The sequence below is a fragment of the Nothoprocta perdicaria genome, unplaced genomic scaffold, assembly GCF_003342845.1.
Source record: "Nothoprocta perdicaria isolate Ctin4 unplaced genomic scaffold, notPer1 scaffold_104, whole genome shotgun sequence".
Taxonomy (NCBI): Eukaryota; Metazoa; Chordata; class Aves; order Tinamiformes; family Tinamidae; genus Nothoprocta; species Nothoprocta perdicaria.
Genome location: NW_020454139.1, coordinates 1,872,752 through 1,892,594, shown reverse-complemented (window position 1 = coordinate 1,892,594; position 19,843 = coordinate 1,872,752). Strand labels below are relative to the sequence as shown.

Genomic DNA, 19,843 nt, shown 5'->3' with positions numbered 1-19,843 from the left:
TATTTTAAATAACTATCTATGGCTCCAAAGGAGTAATTTAATTTTATTATATTAAATATGACACGGCTTTTAAACAATTCTCAGAACACTTAAGCCAGTTACCCAAAGCCACACATGTTGTTGCTATTAGATATCATTTACATAGCATTGTAAATCTACATCATATTCAACAAACACTGAGTTAGGCCCATTCTCTGCTCCAGAGAGGCTGTAAAAAATGTTCAGAAACATACAAGCCACATGGGGAGCCCTTTAGGAAAAGAAGAGGGTTTTCAAGTTGTAGTAGTAATATTGCTCTTAAAAATGGCACTGATTTGGGGAAGCCTTACACACCAAGAATGCTCTCCTTGAAGGACTTGTTAGAAGAGAGTTATCAATGACTAAGGAATGAAATCTAAGCCTGAAAGAATGGCTACAGTATGCKGCAATGCAGAAATAGATCTTTGAGGGAAAAATGCTGAGGAGGTATGTTGAGCAATCACTGGRCAGCACTGCAGCTCAAGGAATTCAGCAGTAAGGCACAGGATGAACTAACACACCACAGGACTACCTGCCCAGGCAGTGAAATGTAGGCACACAGAACAAACTTTCTTGGTCTTGAAAAAGTATGTTCCACCACCTAGCTTATTTGTTTCCAATTATTTTCAGTATCTCCTACACATAGGTAAATTCACAGTTTTATTTAAATTTAAAAGATGCATAGTCTAGAAAACCATAGTCTGGAAAAATGAAAATTCAAAATACTAAGGAGATAAAGGGGAAAATTCAGAATACTGGGGATAAAAGAAGGTTCCATATGAACAAGCTGAAGAATATCATAGCCCAGTATAGACCAAGAATATCATGGTCCCAGTACCAGAAGAGCAGATCACATCAGTATCTTTCAGTGTCTTCATGATCCTAATTTACTTTCCAAAAGGTAAAGAACTACCCCTCAATGGAAGTGCAAAACACAGCTCAGGCAGATCCCTAGAAGCACCAAGAAGTCTGTGAGAGAAATGGGAATGGAAACCAAATTCCAAATGATTTATTTGATTGCTCTCATATACTCAGTCATCTCTTCAGACTGCCTATAATAAGCTTTGTATTTTGGGAGGTGCATTACTGTCATTTCATCAGAAGAACCAAAACAGAATAAAGGTCAAGAATTTACATAATGATGGTCTTTTCTATTTTTGAATAGGTCTATCCAGTAAAATACATTTATGCCATTTCTTTTCAAAAAAATGAATACTTCATTGGCATCCAGTGAGCCCTAAAAATGCACATTACATGTATATAAAACAGATATGTTAGCTACTATTATTACTATATTTATTTCTTCTTGTATGCCTTCCTTTTTCAAAGACATTGCTGAAGTCTTGCATTCTGCCAAGTAAGAGCTGGATTTAATGTTTGTTTCAGACCTTAGCTATTTTAAATATTTATGTTCCATTTTCTTTTTAAATTCATGAGCTTGTGCTGTATTCCAAAATAAGGCCACATCTCTTCCTGTGGTTCACTCATAAATGTTCACTCAAAAGCTTCATTTAATTATATAGAGGGTACAATGCAGCTTTCCTCCCCACACATGCACATATCCTTGAATATACAATTTATTTACAGAAATTACAGGGAGATTTCTGCTGATCTGAAAAAAACATGAGGAGTTTTTAACCCTCAGCTTTCAGGAATGATTTATCAGATGTGTTAACAACCATTTTCTGTGAAACTCCATAGCACATCTTTAACAAAGGACTTCACCAATGCAACAGATCCCAAGAAACACTGTGCTCTGTGAAAGCAGTAAAAATATATTCTTCTTCCACCTTGCTTTCTCCACTGTGTTATATTATGCACACTCCTGTATTTCTATATTTCCATAAATATTCATTTCCAGCTCATCTTCCCTCATTCCTGCAAGAATCGTCATTCAGATATCATATTCCATGCATATAAATTGAAGTCATTAAAAGCTTCATATTTCACAATGGTAAATACCTGCAATAAACATGATATCCTATACTAAGATGAACAGACTTCCTAAATTGTATTTTGCAAATATTTCCACAAGTACACAGAGGTTTCAAATTAGGTCACAACAAATTTGCTAAATTGTAGTGAAAACCCAGCAGTTTGTAAAACCTCAAGAGATTTCCATTGTATGACTTCAAACACAAGAAATAAGTATGACCCTTTCAAATGAACACAGGAGTTCCTGATAGTCCTCAATTCTCATCTGCAGAATGTCAGAAGTCATGAACACTGGATCTTGCAACATACATTTTGTCAAACATATGAGAATCTACAAAATTCTCAATCTTAGAAGYAAATATAAGAAGCAAGTATAAGAAAATTCTGTGAGCTCATTTGGAAAGGCATTTTATATTAGATACTGATAAATATTTTGATAATTCCACTAGACAAGGCATGTATCCATAAGAAACTTTTTTCTCTTTATTAAGTGGAAGCAAACAAGTCCTGTTTTACTGTTTGTTCATTCATGATCTATTTTCCTTCTCTGCTCAATAAATCCTAACATCTTCAAATCTTCAGGTATCAGATCTAGTTCAATGTSCACTGGATGTTGAGAGTGGCTGGGGTCTGTCACCAATGGTACAGACAAAGGAAGATATACAGAAAAATTCAAATATGAACCTCTTACATGTGGCATCCAGAACACGTACCGCAAACAGCGCAAGAAAATGATGAAAAAACRTGAAAGTAATAAAATCAATCTGCTGTACAGCAAAATGGAAAGAGCTAGTAGACTCTTTAGAAGGGAATTTCTTGAGAGGGGTGACAGAAACAAGAGGTTTAGTACTTGCTTCCAAATCACCGAATGCAGTGTAGGTATGGAATCATACATATATGTATATGTAATATATATTCTGCTTCCAGAGTGGCAATATTTCAATTACAGTTTGATTAAWATCTATTGCAGCCATTCATGATAAACTTAACCACTATGTATGATTATTCTGAATGAAGAGAATTTAGGAGTAAATAAGTTTTTTTTTCATGGTAATCCACAAACCAGATATCCACATATASTGTAAGCCACAGTCAGTTAAAAAAATATACAGACATGTGGAAGGTATGTTTTTGTTTTTGTTATTGGCTTTTTCTTTAGTAATGGCTTTTTTCTGCAGACAAATCCAGATGTTTTAGTGCAAATACAGACCATGTATTTAGGTAACATACATGAACACTGGAGGCTTTACATGCTTTTTTCAGGGACATGCTGTGTTACAGCATAGTGCTCTGCAGGCATTCTGGTTGAATGGATAGCTCCTGATTTTTCACTAGAAAAAGCTCTCAGAGTCTTTCCTTGGGATTTAATAACACTGTCTTTAAATTCAGGTCAGTAAAACTCAGTGAAGCTGGGGAATTGCCCCAGGAATGAAACRGGTTTTGAAATTCATGTAGTTTCATTGCTCGTGAAGTGAGAAGGCAGGGTATAGGTCAAGATTGCCAAATGAAATTAGTTTAGAGGTGGTTAAATACAGGCACTGCAGAACACACTTTGTGGTTTGATTACTGCTTTCAAACAATAAAAAGAAMGCTACAATTACTGAAGACTACTCTTTGGAAACCTGAGAGGAAATGGATGAAACGGGAGTGCTATCCAATGTTACAACAGGGAGTACAATAATACCATGCTCAAAATGATTTACTGAATGCTAATAAATACCTTCAGATATTTCCCCCATCAAGAACTATTTCACTACAGTTTTTTTGCAAGCAGAAATGTAATCCAGGGCTGCACGCTAAAAGTCGCTGCAAATACATGCAGATGTAAGCACCGGGGAAAAGTAAATCCTGTAAAAATAGAAACATAAATAAAAAGCCTCTCCTGTGAAAAGAAAACTCTAAAACTGCTACTAAGTTTAAGTAAAGAAGGGTTTGGAGGCCTAAGAAAGGTGCAGATGTAACTATAAACAGTCAAATCAGCTACAGATCCTTTGCTAAAATATTCAGATTCATGCATCTATAAAGATATTTGTTCTGGAACTGCAGGACTTCAAAAGGCTTCACCATACGCAGTGGCAAGGCGGTTTGTTTGCCTCTCTGAGTTGGACAGTAAATAGAGGCTCAAAGTCAACGTGAAAACTGAAATTTTAAAATAAACCTAAACTAAACTTCAAGCAAAGCTGAGATTCTTTTTGCCAACAAATCACATCTGCAGATCTGAAAAGATGTTACTGCACTTAGAACTTGCAGAGCAGAAAAACCTGTATGGGGAGTGGAAAAGAGTGAAAAGAAGAAAAACATTTTCACTGAGTATTTATTTTTATCCTTTGAACACACAGTGGTTTGTGCATATTATGCCATGTTATCATAAGGAAGTTCAGTAAGTATGGGTTAGATGAGTGCACAGGGAGGTGGATCGAGGGCTGGCTGGATGGCAGAGCTCAGAGGGTGGTGACAAATGGGGCCGAGTCCAGTTGGAGGCCTGTGGCCAGTGGTGCCCCCCAGGGGTCAATACTGGGCTCAGTGCTGTTCAGCCTGCCCTTCAGTGACTTGGATGAGGGCACAGAGGGCACCCTGAGCAAGTTTGCAGGCGATCCCAAGATCGAGCATCTATTGTATGAGGAAAGACTAACGGAGCTGGGCCTGTTTAGCCTGGAGAAGAGAAGACTGAGGTGGGATCTGATCAACATGTACAAATACCTGAGGTGAGACTGTAGGGAAGAAGAGGTCAAACTCTTCTCAGAGGTGGCCACTGACACGAAAAGGGGTCATGGGTACAAACTGAAAGACAGGAGGCTTCATCTCCTTATGAGGAAGAACAACTTTCCTGTGAGAGTGCCAGAGCCCTGGCACAGGCTGCCCAGGGAGGCTGTGGAGTCTCCTTCTCTGGAGATCTTCCCAACCCGCCTGGATGCCGCCTTATGCCCCATGCTCTGGGTGACCCTGCTGGAGCAGGGGGTTGGACAAGATGATCTCTACAGGTACCACAACCATTCTGTGTGATGCTGTGATTATACAGAAGAATAAAATAAAGGATATACAATGGAGTTTGCAAGAGAATATCAAATCTAGATTGATAGGTAAAGTGTTAATAAAAGCTCTAGAGAAGGATTTATGAAATAAGCAGCAGACATACAGAAAGAAAATAACCAAATGTAGAAAAAAAACAAAAACAATGAAAAGCAAACATTTTTTTCTGTAGGACCGTTGACAYACCAATGTGCAATGTCATGACTGAAATGTGATTGATAGCCCAGCAGACCAGGGCTTGCTTCTTATACAACATTATGAAGTACCACACAATGGAGCTCTGCTCTGCACACACCTTTGGGACATAACATTAATAAGAAGACATACATTTTTAAAATGAACAAAAAAAGAGTTTCTAAGTTTTGAGAACAATTTGGTGATTATTATTCCTGACAGTGGAGTGTCAGTCTTGTCTTCTTTGTCCCCATAGCCACGTCCAGGCAACCGGCAGAGTACAGTAATGCACTTTCAATATGCATGACTATAATCTGATCCCCACGACCTAAACAAATCTTTTTAGTCTAAGAATATCTTAATCTCTTTAATGTAAGACATCTTAAAAGAAATCTTAAAACCCCTTCACTTACCTATAAAGACAGAACTTCCAGGACTAACTGTCGCTTTTGATCCTGAAGGAGACGTCAGCACTGAGGGGACAGTGGTCCCAAAGGCTGAAAGCACTGCTGTTAAGTCTTCCAGGTGAGAAAGGGCTTGTGGAGGTTCTGGAAGCAGATTGAAAGACTTAGGTGATGAGTAACACTAACATCTCAGGGATATCACAGAATCTGTCACCAACACCTGATGCATTATTTGTCACATTGGGACATCACTATTTTGAACGAACTCTCTAAAGAACCTTGAACAGTTGCTACTGGTAAACTTTGCCTGATGTTTCAGCTAGGCTTAGCTCAGTATGGCCAAATCAAAGAAATCTGTCTGAAGGCCACCATCACAATCTTATTTTGCCCTCTCTGTGTGTTATTAGGCTAAGTGGTATCAGGAGGTACAACAGACTGGAACAGATGGCAAATTTGCAGTGCGTAACAGCTTCATCAAATGTCCACGGAAGTCAATGGAAAACCTTTTAATCTCTGCTAGAAACTGGTAAGGCCTCGATTAAATACAGTTATAAGACTGCCAAATCCTATAGTATATTTAGGCAGAGCTCCAAGTGACTAAGAGTTCAAAGTGCTCAAGAGGATCAGTCTGTGCTATGCTTAGCAGGAGGATTTATCCTTTGCTGACTATAATGCTATCCTTAAAACTGACTGTGTTATGCATTGCTCCCCATTTTGTTTGCCACAAAAATGACAGGATATTTGATTTAGGTGAATAATGGCATCATCTTCTTCATTTAAGTCAAGACACACAAAAAGCAGGTTTTCTTCTGCTGAGCACACAGTGCCAGAAGTGTGAGTCATGCAAGCTTGGGCTACTTCTCCCCAGCAAGAAATTAAGAAAGTGGTTTGCCTGCAATCATAACCAGCTTGAGTAACTTTCAATAACTTTGCATTTTTAAAAGCTACATCATTTACCAAGATCAGGAAGAGGATCTGAAAGCCACAGATTTGCAGTCTGAAACTTTTTTTTTTTTTCAGATATTTTTGATCAAGTTTCTAAGGCCAGTCTGGAGTCATATGGGATCCCAGTGCACATGTAGGGAAACTTGTCACATTAAAACAGCTTCATCCACGGCCCCCACGCTTACTATGGTCATGAAAACTGAGACCTGCAATGGACTCTTTAACGGCATGATGCCAGTAACAGGGTCAAGATTACAAAACCTGAGCACTTCGTTGTCAAAGGTACAGAAACATCCACATAACCTGCATGGATCCATTGTCTCCAACCACAGAGAAGTGATAGAGAACAGTCAGTAGGAAAAGAAATCCCTTTCCTACAAGCCCAATTAATTACAGCGGTGCCCAGTCACACTTTCTTGCATGCTTCACAGGTGACACTGTCTTTTCATATGGCCTGGCTAAACTTTCTGTCTGCTACCAAGAAACTCAAGACAAAGTAAACTTCACTCTTTGCTGACCTCACTTTCTAAAAGTGCCCTGGGTTTATGCACCTGTTAGTGAGGTGTGAAATTGGTCAGATTCGCATGTACCAGAAAGGGTGCTGATCAGAGCACTTTATAGGGAGAAAGTGTAATTGCTGTCCTTTCAAGAGAGCCAACATTTAATAAAAGGTTAATAAATGAACTTAGTGCTTTTCTTAGCTGGCTAGTCTGAATAAGTGAGACTGAAAATCTCAGGACGGAGCAAGATTTCTGTGCTTACCCWTTTTCTCCTTATCCACCAAACTCCTTTTTTCACCAACTTGCTGGCAATTGTGCCCATAAAACTAACAGGGACAGGTTTATTTTCTCACTGGTGAACATGGCTGCCTGCATGTCATTCTCTCTTTCTGTATCCTCCAGTTAGTTGGTGAATGGCTGCATGGGCTGTGTTACCACTGCCGCATGTGTAAAATGTGCTGCACTTACCAAGAACCAGCAGATGAGTGCTCTCAGTTACCTCCCCACGAGGATTGGCTGCCTTGCAGGAGTATAATCCCTGGTCTGACAGGGACACATTTGCAATCAGCAGTGATCCGTCATGCAAGTGGTGAGCAGAGAACAACTTCACTTTGTTCTTAAACCAGGTAACTTCTGCTTCAGGAACACCTGGGAAACATGGCCAGAACAAAACATAAGCAATATTAGTGAGTGCTGAGTGGCGACATATGATCACTACAGATAAAGAGTTGAAAATAGAATAATTAAAACAACTTTTTAATCCCACATTCCAGTGATTTTTTTTTCAACTCAGAAATGCTTAGTCAGCTCTTCCACATCATCTGCCTTTGTATTTCTTATATCTCCCTGAGACAGGGCAGAAGAGTTGAAGAATTGACAAACAGAATTGCAATCTTCCCTATTGTCCCCCAGAATTGTACAAGTGAACTCTGAACATATCACACTTAAAGAAAGCCTGAAGTGGATCCAGTTCATCTAGCCTAGTATCCTGTCTCTGAAACCAAGGAATAGGCTGTGATCTGAACTTAGCAGGAAAGCTCTCTCAGGACAATGGTTTTCCTGAGGTATCAAGTTCTCTGCTTCAACTTAAATGCCTGGCAGCTCAGTGAGTGTTGCCTGATTGCTGAACAACTATCTTATTGGAAATGGCCTATGGAAGTCTGAACAGACATGATAGACTTGTATAGTTGTGGCTGTGAGGAAGCAGTTACTGTGAGGACCTACAGCCATGAGCATCAACACCCCAGTATACGCTGGGGTACCTGCTCTCAGGCCTGCAGTGCTCTCTGCAAGGGGGACCCATGACTTTGCATGACTGTAGCTTCCTTGTATTTACTGTGCTTAGAGGCAGTTACTTCACAACAACATTATCTCTCTGTTCATCACTGGCACCTTTCTGATTGTATATTCATACTGCAAAACAGAAATCACACTTTTTAATAGTTCTGGGGCCATGGCAGTGGAAATACCTCAGACTACATTTGCTGAGGATGGCCACCCAATTTTCTGCATTCATTTGCAAGCGTGTCACTAAGCAAGAGCAATTGTAAGTGGAAAAAATGTTTTGCCTTTCTTTCCTATGAAAGCATTCATGCTATTTTCCACCTCTCTCAGAGCCAGCTGGTGACACTGCCAAGAAAATGAGTACATCTAGTTTGGTGGTTTGGAGCGAAAATTAAGGTCCTAAAAGAGGAGAATGTCTACACTTAGGCAGCAGCAGGAATAAGGCTACACAAAATACAAAGTAGGGGGTTTTCTCACACTTGTGCAAAGGCAAATAAAGATCTAAGATCCACTAATCTGGACCTCTCATGACATATCCATGGGAGTAAAAAATCTTGCCTATATTACTTCTTAGAAATATTTACCCAGCKTTTTTTATAAAGGATGGGCTGTTGGCCTATTTGTGAACCCTCCTGGGAGAGGATCAGCACTGCTTTCCATTTGGCTACCTGTCTTTGACCCATTAGGTCATCCACCATTTAAAAACCCACTGTGATTCCTTCCACAGTGTCAAGGCAGTGTCAAGGTAGARTCCTCAAGGAAGTTCAGACAACTACTGGATAGTGAACAACGTAAAGCCTTGAATTTTATTCAAGGAGGTTGAAATGTCATTTTTGGAGGGAGAGAAAACAGAGACTCTTCTAGTTCTGCAGTCCTTGAGATGGCAAAATACTGGCATTCCTTCAGCACTTCCTTCAATGCTAGCCTCGTACATCCTCGTACATCCATTCCTCTTCTGCCATAAGCTTATTACTGTGACCATATTTTCATCTTAAGCATATTGACAAACTTAGACATGGAAGTACCAGCAGTTAGATTTCAGAAAGAAACAATCACAAGTTTATAAAATTATAAAACTGATCTTTCTCYCTCATCCACTAGGGTTCCTCTTTTATCTTCTTTAAGACCGAACCAGCACACCCCAGCATTTCCTGAAAATGGAGATTAAGCATGACTATTAGGAGAGGAGGGTGCTGGGGAAGATAAAGAAGGATGGAAAGATATATGAAAGCTGAAGACTTCATATGACCACAGCCTTGAAGAGCTGGCACATAAATAAGCACATACAGACAGACAGAGCTAGTAACTAGTGACAGAACTTGAGAAGTAGTGATAGTTGGCAACATTATATTCCACTAATTTGGTTCTTGCAGACAACTGCTAAAATGGTCTTAGTCCAGAAAGGCAGATTCTCTTTGTATTCACTGTTTCAGTAGGGGAAGAACCAGCAAGGAGTTAAGTGTAAGATCCACTGTTTTTCAGCTTAGGGAAGAGGCATGAAAACTACAAAGGTCCAGCGCCTTTGCGAAGACCATTTGCAGTATTCAGTGTTTACTCTTCTTCTGTCTTTAAATCAAAGTTTCTGCACTAAATGCAAATGATTCACTTACACCAAATGTAAGTGTTCCTACYGTTTGATTTGATGAAGGCAAACTGTGACAACTTCATTTTCCTGTGTGCTTCCACCTTTAGTGAAAGGTGTAGTCCCCAAGTATTTCAAGACAGGAACAGGATACAGCCTGTAGCAATGTGGGCAAAGCCACTATTGCACAGCATTGCCACGAGGGGTAGCAAGAGCATTTCAGTCAGTTTTGGGGTACAATGGTGAATGACAGGGGACAGAGTCCTCCATCCGAGTTTATTGGCTTTGCAGAAGCAATCATAAAGAATGAACGTCTGAGATGTGTGAGCTGGAGACAAACCTCACTTTGCTGGGTGGGCAAGACATTAGTTGGCAAATAGTTATCCAAATCTGTTATTTCATCTTTCCCCTGAATAGGTATCTATCACCACAAAGAGTGTCTGGAATATGTAGCAGAACTGCTCATTCTGATCAATATAGTTTTGTTAATATAGGAGCATGTGGGAATGGAAAAAAAGCAATACAAGCATCTAGCACTAATGACTTGCTTTTCATACCACAAAGTTCTGAAATAGTAATTTGCATGTCATAATCTGGTATAGTTGATGAATAAATATTTGTCAAAAAACAAGTGAAAAAGATCTCTAGCATATAAATGAGACAGAGAAGAAAGGAATATACAAAAGAGTTGGAAAGGTGTGAAAACACAGTGAAAAATCAGACAGAAGGTTGTACAAGGAAAGACTACTGTGATAAACTTTAGTCACTTTTCAGAAAAACTCTGAATSCATAGTGATTGCCGGTACACTGGTACATGAAGTGTTTTCAAGCATCTCTCTTTGAAAGTCTCTCTTAGAAGTTCTAGAAAGTTACCATGTAGGGGTCCCCTGAGGATCAGGTTTTTTAGAAACAGTTCTCTCTCTCACATCCAACTTGTTTTCACAGATTATCTCTGTGTGGAACCACTCTGTGCCAAAGAAACACACTTCACAGTCTGAATCCAATGTACTGGTGTCATACAAATTGCTTCCTTTCTGGAAGTGAAGCTAGTGGCAAAAATCCTATCGCCTGTGCTAGAAAGACTTTTTGTTTTCATCAGTTTGCAGAAAATCCATCAAATGGAAGTCCCTGGCACCTGCAAAGCTACTGAGTGACTTTTGGATGTGAGCTATTTTGCTTAGGCTCAGCACTGGAGAAGTCTGGGGTAGAGCACACTCACATAACCATGTTTTCAAAACATRCTTTGCCTCTACAGACAAAGGGGCAAAGTCATATCACATGAAATTACTGATTTTTCCTGGTTGAACACACCCATAGCTCTGTTTCCTGATATTACCAGGAAATCAGTGGAGAGTTTGATGCTGAGGCAATTCCTATCAGGAACCATTAAARAGTAACATATCCACAGTGATTCTGCTTTCTCTTGTGTTCTTACTAACATCTTTAGATTTCAGTCCATGGCACATATTATGACAGTGCTTATGTCTTTCTGAAAGAGCTAAAGAGCTARAGAAAATGACTCCGTAGGCTCCATTAATGTTATCTCTTATTTTTAAGAACCCTCTTCTACATCTTCCAGCACTGGTCAGCAGCAAGTACATAYTTCATTCTTGTGACAGTAGGAGCAACTTTAGATAATGTTACAAATAACCCTTGCACTTATGAATTATTCCTCTTATAAAAACTCACTCTGCTGCCCTACTGATYGTCAATAAAAGCTCATCTTATATGAGTCAGAATGGCAAGAAGCAGTTCATGTATAAACTTACAATACAGACTACACAGCACAGTGACAGATATACAGTTTTGAATGATGAGATGAAATGGGCAAGGAAAAAGGGCACCAAAATCTGATCTGGGATAGTTCTTATTGTAGTACTTGTTCTGAGGCATCCTGAAATAAAAAGAGTGCTAAAGGAAGAAAGAATAGGGTTTTACAAAGCTGTGTGAAAAGATTTTTCTCATCTGGATGACTCTGCACATAACTTATGAATATGTGTTATGATTACTTTCATGACATTCTTCTCTTTTTTTCTTTTTAATTATCAGATGCTATTACATTAACCATTGTACCAAAATTTACTATGCTTTGTTAGCCATCTTGCTGCTAATGCCTCCTGGGAACTCTGGCAAATTATACAGTCCTTCATTTATGTTGCAGAAACTATTTAGAAATTTATTGATATGACACTTGCTAAACCATATAGCATGTTACTCTTCTCCTTAAAAATTATCATATTGAGGAGAATGATCAAATATTTTAAAAGGATTGATAAACATAATCCTGATGTGGAAGATGAACACCAAAAAAACACCTGTGTTTACATCACAAGGATGTTGTGCTTAGTATCAGGTTCCTTATCTGTTTTTATGACAGTGTCTTTTCCAGGCATATGTAAGGGAGCTCACAGAATCATCCTAAGCCTGTATTTCTCCCATATGTCATATCCATTATAATTTCTATTGATGCTGAATTATTAACTACTAGGAAAAAATGATATTGCAATTTTCTTTCAYTTATCCCACTGAATATGATTAGTTTGTTGGGATGCTACCTAACACTGAGTTACGCATCATGTGGGTTATCTTTATCTCTAGTGACATCTATCCTTCATGCCTCACTAAATAAGAGATGACCAAACAGTGCAAACTTTAACCCAAAGAGCATTGGAAGAAGGAGTCCTCACAACACCAAATGTTTAATAGGAGTAGGAAACATCACAAAAAGGAGAACACTGCTCCTTTACATGTGACTATTTGCAATCGCATGAAGTATTGGATTGAAATAAGGAGTTAATCTGAGGAGCCACACTATAGAAGTCAGCCGATATTTATGGACAGCTATATGTCTGTCTGGGTTTTATAAATTCCCCTACCCCTCATACTACGAATGAAAATATAAAGAATTTTAGTCCTGGATCTTTAGAGATTTTCCAGTTCTTCATCTTCTTCTCTCCTTTTGCTTGCTTCCCTCATCTCCTCCCAGCTATCTACCTTTTCCATCCAGGACTACTACATACAGAGAATGTATTGAGAATAGGTAAATTACCATTATAAGAGCAAAAGGCAGTAAGTGTCTGGTTGAAAAAATGGTGTGACAGAATTCTCACTTGCAGTGGAATTTCTTTGAAGTTTTGCATCTCAAAAGAAAAAAGATAAAAGGAAGAACAGAAAAAGAGAAAAAGAAAAGAGAAGGAAGAAAGAAAGGAGAAGGAAAAATGAAAGAGAAAAGAGAAAAAAACAAAAAAAGACAAAAGAAAAAATAAAGAAAATGCTAATATGGCTTTCATTTTGAAAATAGAGTTTGGCAACGACAGGAGGAACTAATGGGATGTAATTTTTGAGTTTCACCATTGAAGAAATTAGTGCGTGCATGGTTATATCCCAGCAAACATCCACAGTAGGTAGGAAATCCACACTGTAATGTGTATCTACAACAAATATGACTGCCCTGCAGTTCTGGACCAATTTTCTTTGAGCTTCTATGCTTTTCTTGTCAGTGCTGATGAAAGCAGGACAATTTCTCCACTAAGAATTAACAGAGGGAAAGAAGCTTGGCTGAACCACAGAAAAGCAAGACGACGGGGTTTCGTCCAGGTGTACGTGGAGATAGCAATACAGCAAAGAACCACAGAAAAAGCCACAGCTGTAGGGACCAGCAAGACAGGTCAAGTCATTTCTCACCTGCAACCTGGCAGCTAATGGTAACGTTTGCTCTCTTGATGGTTTTCACTGTGCTTCCAATATCAGCGGTGACAGCAGGCAATTCAGTATTGATCACGGTTGCTCGTGAYGCCTTTATCAGTGGCTTTCCTGTGTAAGAGAAACACTGCATTTTCCCAAACCCAGAACACCAGACTCCCATCTAGTCCACAGCAGGTGCTGTTAAGGAAGCATGACAGGGATAGCTATGTTATTGCATATGGGGGCATGCTGGGGTATGAAGTGACCTGCTCCTTACGATATTAGAGCATCTCTGAATTCCAAGGGGAAGATGCCTTCGGGGGAAAAGGAAAGGATACTTAGAGCAGAGGCAGAACAGCATTAAAGTCATATGTGCTCTCATGAGAACCAGATGAATCAATAAGGCACAATACAAGTGGACTGCATCTAGATCCTTGCCTTGATACTGGAAGCCAAACACCAGCATTTGCCAAAGGCCAAACACAGGAAGCAGAAGCTGAGTGATGGCTACAGGTACATGAATTATGCAGGAGATTTAGAGCAGTGTGCAAGCTGTTTCTATACATCTGTCATGTTTTCCTTAACCCAAAATGGAAGCATTAGGATTATTAAGGGGAAGACTGACCATGCCTAGAAAGTTCTCTCCTAATGACTAATGTAAGATGAGAGACATAACACACTCTTTGTAATATGATCAGTTCTACTTTATCTGTACCCTATTGTGACAGCGTTATGCATTAACATTGTGTATTTCCTGTCAAAGATTCCTTCTCTACAAACAAACAATTCATATATTCATTCTAACAAATGATTCATATTGCTTTTACTAATCTTTCAACATTGGCATTACAGCAAGCAAGTGGGCATTGCTTAAGATGCTGCCCTGCTGTTGTGGCTGTGTGTGAAATCAGCTATGGAGTTTCTTACCAGGTCTCCATGCTAGGAGACTTTGGCAATTTACAGCAGCGCTGTATGTAAAGTTATGTCTACATAAAACTGCACAACTCACAGAAGATCAGGTTGAACTCTAAGGTAATGAAGTACTGGGGTTGTCCTTGTTACACTAAGGCCGCCCTTGGCCTAAGCCAAGATGCTCTGAGGCAGGATGCTGGCAGAAGGAGCAGAACATAAGTGAGCCCTGCATGGCTATATTGCTTTTAATGCTACTGAGGTGTTATTCTCTCTGTGTTATAAATTCTGAGAAAAAATCAGATCCAAAAATGTAAGAGTAGCATTTTTCTTCCTCCTTTATATTAATGATCAATGACAAAATAGGTTCAAATATCATCATTTGATGCAAGAAGCTTGAGTTTTAAGCTGTTGTGTACCACTGGTTTCATTTGTCTGTCAATATGAAAGGGGCCTAGGATGAATAGATGCAGGTGTCAAAAGGATATGGTTACACTGAACTCATGGGGACTTAAAATCTCATTATGTACTATATATACACCATATATAGTATATAATATAGTATATATGCTATAGGCTCATTAATATCTATTTCTCCCTTGGTTGTATGTGGGTGCATCAGTAGCCAGCAGTCACAGTCTGCACACTGGAGCTGTCCTAGTGACATTTTGGAGACAGCACAGTGAAACACAGAAGCCTGAACTGTCTAGTATTCCTAAAGAAATTCAACTTTCTAGTATTCCTAAAGAGTTTCCTTTTATCTTTGTGGTAAACAGGATTTTCCCTAGACCTCCCCACATTGTCACAGTCCTTCAGTGGTGACTGCCTTCTTTCCCTTCATTTTCTGTGACAGCTTGTCATTCATCTCTTAACTGATGACTCCTTCTTCTGTGCGGGCTTCTTTTTCAATTATTTTTTCTTTATGTGGGTGAGTTTTCTATGGAATTAAAATCTAATTAATAAACTCTCCCTGGCTGGAATCAGCAAGTGAATGGGACCATCCTGCATTACAGATTGCGAAGTATTACCTGCTAGAGTCACAGCAATGGAGACAGAGTCGGATCCCAGGGCATTGGATGCATTGCAAGCATAGAAACCCACATCAGCTTCCACAGGTGCTAAAATTTGCAAGGAGTCATCTGGCTGAAGTAGTAACCTGGAGTAACAAGGAAAGAAAGTTACAGAAGTCTCTTAGCTTCTCTGAAAATGAGAACGTGTATCAGGACCTATTCATATTCAGTTGTTTTTTCTTCCCTCTTCCCTAGGCCTGTGCGTTATATTTAAAAGCCTACTAAGAAATTCAAACCCTTACATTACCACTACAGGCTCAAACTTACTTAAACTACATTTTAACTTCAATACTGGTTCTGCTTCCGTTGCTGGATGTATTAGAGAAAGTATGTAGGATATTAATCTACAGCTTGTGAAACATTTTCATTTCGTATGTGACACCGAGCAAGTGATCTAGCCTTTCTGTATTCCAGTTCCTCAGCTCCAACATAGGTACAGTAATAGAAAAGAAAAATAAAAATTATGGCAAGGGAAAATTATAAGACCTGGTAAAGTTGAGCAGAAGGAAGTGAACCACAGGGCCAGAGCCTGAAATATGCTAAAATTCCTCAATTGCTAGAAAAATTCTCAATAATCAGTAAAGGCACAGAGGAATCTTCAGCTCCCTATCAGCTATTTCTTTACCCTTGCAGCCAAAGGAGCCTACAGTGATCTCATTATACTGCCTATAGACAGATGGGATGAATATGATCTTAGGGCTCTTACAAACAGTTTTATGTTCACATACGCTCTAGTTTTATGGTAATATAACTCCATAACTTCTGTTTTACACCTACATACGCAAGAACTGGGCTCTTATCAGTGCTTGTATACCCCCATTTTCTGTACCACATATTTCCTGCTAAATTCTAGCTGAGTCTGTTGGCAAGAACTAATGTTAAATTGCTTTTCTCATTCAGCAGCTGTTCTACATAAACTTCTTAGTTGAGGGTGTGATTGGCAGTGACAAGAGTGAAAGTAGGGGAGGGGAAAGCTCATCAAAGACATGTAATAAATGTCCACTCACAAATCCTGGAATTGATGAGTTACTTTCTTCCCACCTTGAAAGAAAACTGCTGTCTCACGGGCCAGCTAGAAATGGCCAAAAAGCTAGAGATACTTGATCTTGCTCAACACTGTGGGTGGTAGCTGTCTAAAACAAACCAGATTATGGCCACCCATCAAAATCTATTATAGAAGAAAAAATGGAGGTAAATTTATTTTTTGATCTTCTTAAAAAGTAATAATGATTAATAATACGAGAAAAGAGCTGTATCGTGTCAACCTKGTCTAGCAAGTGTCTAGTAAAATAAACATTTGCAAAGCAAATACTAATCATTTTTAAAGTACATACCTACTTGCACAGTAAAAGAAAACAGCAGTTAAAATCCCTTCTCCATATCTTTTATTAAAGCTTCTTTTCCTTCTTAAAACTTAGACTAAAAAAGKAGTAGCTTTCTAGTTGGCCACTGCTAACAGTGCCAGCAACTAGCAAATTGCATTGCTTTCTCAATTTGTATTAGTAAACATCAATACTTCACACATGCAATTGTTAGTTTAACAAACTGATTGGTTTCATCTCTAAATGGAATTCATTACAGCTTCAGATTTTGTTCCAAATTACATTAGCATGTTACAGCTAAAATTCTCTATTTATTGCTTGCATGTGTGCAAACACAGTACATAGAATAATTGAATTATCTCTGTCTTATATCAAACACACACTTGCCTTTTTTWAAAAAAAGATAAAGGCTTTAAAAACATTTCAGTCACTGTCACATTTGGAAGTACATCTTTAACTTAACATAGCTTATTGTTAYTGCTATTTAGAAAAGTATTTGCCTAAAATTAGATGGACAAAAGATCGCAAATTGTTGTTAATCAATATTGTTGATGCAAGTCTCTCTTTGTTAAYGCAGAACACCCCAGATGCATCAGAAATTTCACAGAATCACAGAATTGTTGAGGTTGGAAGGGACCCCTGGAGATCATCTAGTCCAATCCTGCCCTGCTCCAGCAGGGACACCCAGAGCATGGGGCACAGGGCAGCATCCAGGCAGGTTTGGAAGATCTCCAGAGATCTAGAGGTCTAGGTAGCCAAATGCCTCAAAAAAAAAAAAAAAAAAAAAGAAAAAAAAAAACAGAAAACCCAACCCAAAATAGCTTCATCTTTTGTAGATGAAAACCTTCTTATTCCATTTTTATCCTTTTTATTCCAACTACTAAGGTTCTTCTCTAGAAAAAAAAGTGAGTTTTCTTCCTTTATTATTTGTGTATCGCAGTTTGGCTTAGATATTTTTTTCAAAGTAGATTTTTTTATTATGCCTTCTTATACACAATGATTTTGGCTGCGTTCCCTATTTTTTGCTTATAAATTGCTAAATTTTGCTAGGTTTTGACTTGCTTGTCAGCTGTGAAAAGAAAACCACGTGTAGCAGTTTCCACACAACAATGTGACTTCAGAATCTCATTTATGTATAAAACATTGAGCTGTGTTATTTTATATCAGTTTCATTCCATTTGCTCCACGCTGTGTCATTCCCAAGACGAAAATATATTTTGTGCAACTTAGATCAGCGAATAATTCAGATGGTACTTTGCAACACCTAGCATAGACTCTCTAGAACCTGCAGTTTACATTCTACTTTGTGCCTGTTTATAAAGTACAATGCTACTTTCAAGTACCATATTCAAAGGGTTTCCTCCAGTGGAGAGCAGATCACAGTTGGAAGAGAAGATACCTCTCACCACACTCACTGAAGAATGAAGATTCTTTAAAGATTTTCAGTGTTAAATTTGATTCATAAGAATGCTAATCTGAAAGTKTTATGAAATTCTTATTATTTACAGAAGTCTCTAGACATTAGTACAGAAACTAGCAGCCTCTGAACCGCACTGGCYGTGAAAATGATAGCTAAATAGATCAGAACTCAGGTTAGTATCAATATGACCTTAGAACAGAATATCAAATCAGGCTGAATATAGAAACCCAAGTTAAGTATCAGTATTTCTTACAGATACTTTCAACTGTTGCAGTTTTTCTGTGATTTATTTTCATTTCACTGAATAACTAAAAACTGCTGGCCTGCATTATATCTCACTTTGACAGTACATAGACTAAAGCTAAAGAAATTCATTTTCCAGGCAGAGCTATGTGGGAGGAGCCATAAATATAAATACAACAAAGCAGACAGAACAGCTAATGGAAGTAGAAAGCAGGTATAAAACCCTTCATTGCTATCTCATTGCTCCAAACAAGCCCCACACTGCTTGAAAGTGAGTGCCTTTCTGTCTAAGTACTTATCAACTCTACACTTGGTAATATACAATTCAGATAAGCAACATCCAATCCAAAAGAGTAGTCTGCAATACAGCATCATAAAAGCAACCCAAATCTCAGTCTACTGAGGGCRTGAGTTGGACTTCAGAATAATCCTCTGACCTTTGTCACCTCCTTGTCTCTTTTCAATGCTGGCATAGGATGCAACACTTCTGTTAATTTTCTTATTCCCAGTAAGACAGAGGCGGTTGGAAAACCATGTCCTTTTCTCCATTCAATGGTTGGCAGAATAGGAAGATGCGAGACTGCAGAGCTGAAAGACAGCTCATGCATGCTGTGTCCCACTACTTTGCAGATGGCCTTGCAGTTTACAGCTGTGCATGGGAAGATTGTGGCTTTCATTTACAAACTCAGTTGTTAGGGAGAAAGAACATTTTGAGCCAAAAGGAGTACTGTTGCTGTTAACAGACCAGCAAAACACTCACTTTTGAGATGCACCATGGTCACTAAACTGCCACTAACTCCAAAGTTCCACTTGCTGGGTATTTATGCAACTCAGAGGACTGCTCCCCTCTTTCCTTACTTGCCAACGTGGAGAAAGCATCAACAACAGAATACAGAAGAGAGATACTAGAAGAAGCCTTGGCCTTTAAGGTGAAAGGTAAATGAATAATGCTACTAATCAGCAAATAAACTATATTTCCATGGGTCACTTGAATAGAAATTTTGAATGAATATAGTTTCCTGGTASCTGAGAAATACACTGTTTAACATTACTTCAGCCAAACTGAATGGAAAAGAAAAGATTTATAAGCATTGTTAAAGAAAAATTCCAAACTAAAGTTCTATAAATCATAAGACTGTATTATTACTAGCAAACCAGCAAACTTCCTATTGCTACATGATGGCTGCCTATATAGCACGGGATAAGCCCGAAATTTTCTCATGAGTGTAATGTCCTGCATTAACCACACATGGACTTTATGTAACCTCCATTTCCTTTGCAGAATAACAGTCATTTTAAACGGACAGAAAAAAAAAAAAAAAA

General features: G+C 38.6%; 1 protein-coding gene across 1 annotated transcript in view; it reads right to left on the bottom strand.

The window, feature by feature from the left end:
• Positions 1 to 19,843, bottom strand: part of ADAMTSL1 (ADAMTS like 1) — a 388,396-nt gene that overhangs the window by 17,841 nt on the left and 350,712 nt on the right. The window contains exons 21-24 of the mRNA XM_026044037.1: positions 15,494 to 15,621; positions 13,557 to 13,685; positions 7,475 to 7,654; positions 5,571 to 5,705 (exon numbers count right to left, since the gene is read on the bottom strand). Coding sequence (XP_025899822.1) covers positions 5,571 to 5,705; positions 7,475 to 7,654; positions 13,557 to 13,685; positions 15,494 to 15,621 — 572 coding nt within the window. The remainder of the gene's footprint in view (positions 1 to 5,570; positions 5,706 to 7,474; positions 7,655 to 13,556; positions 13,686 to 15,493; positions 15,622 to 19,843) is intronic.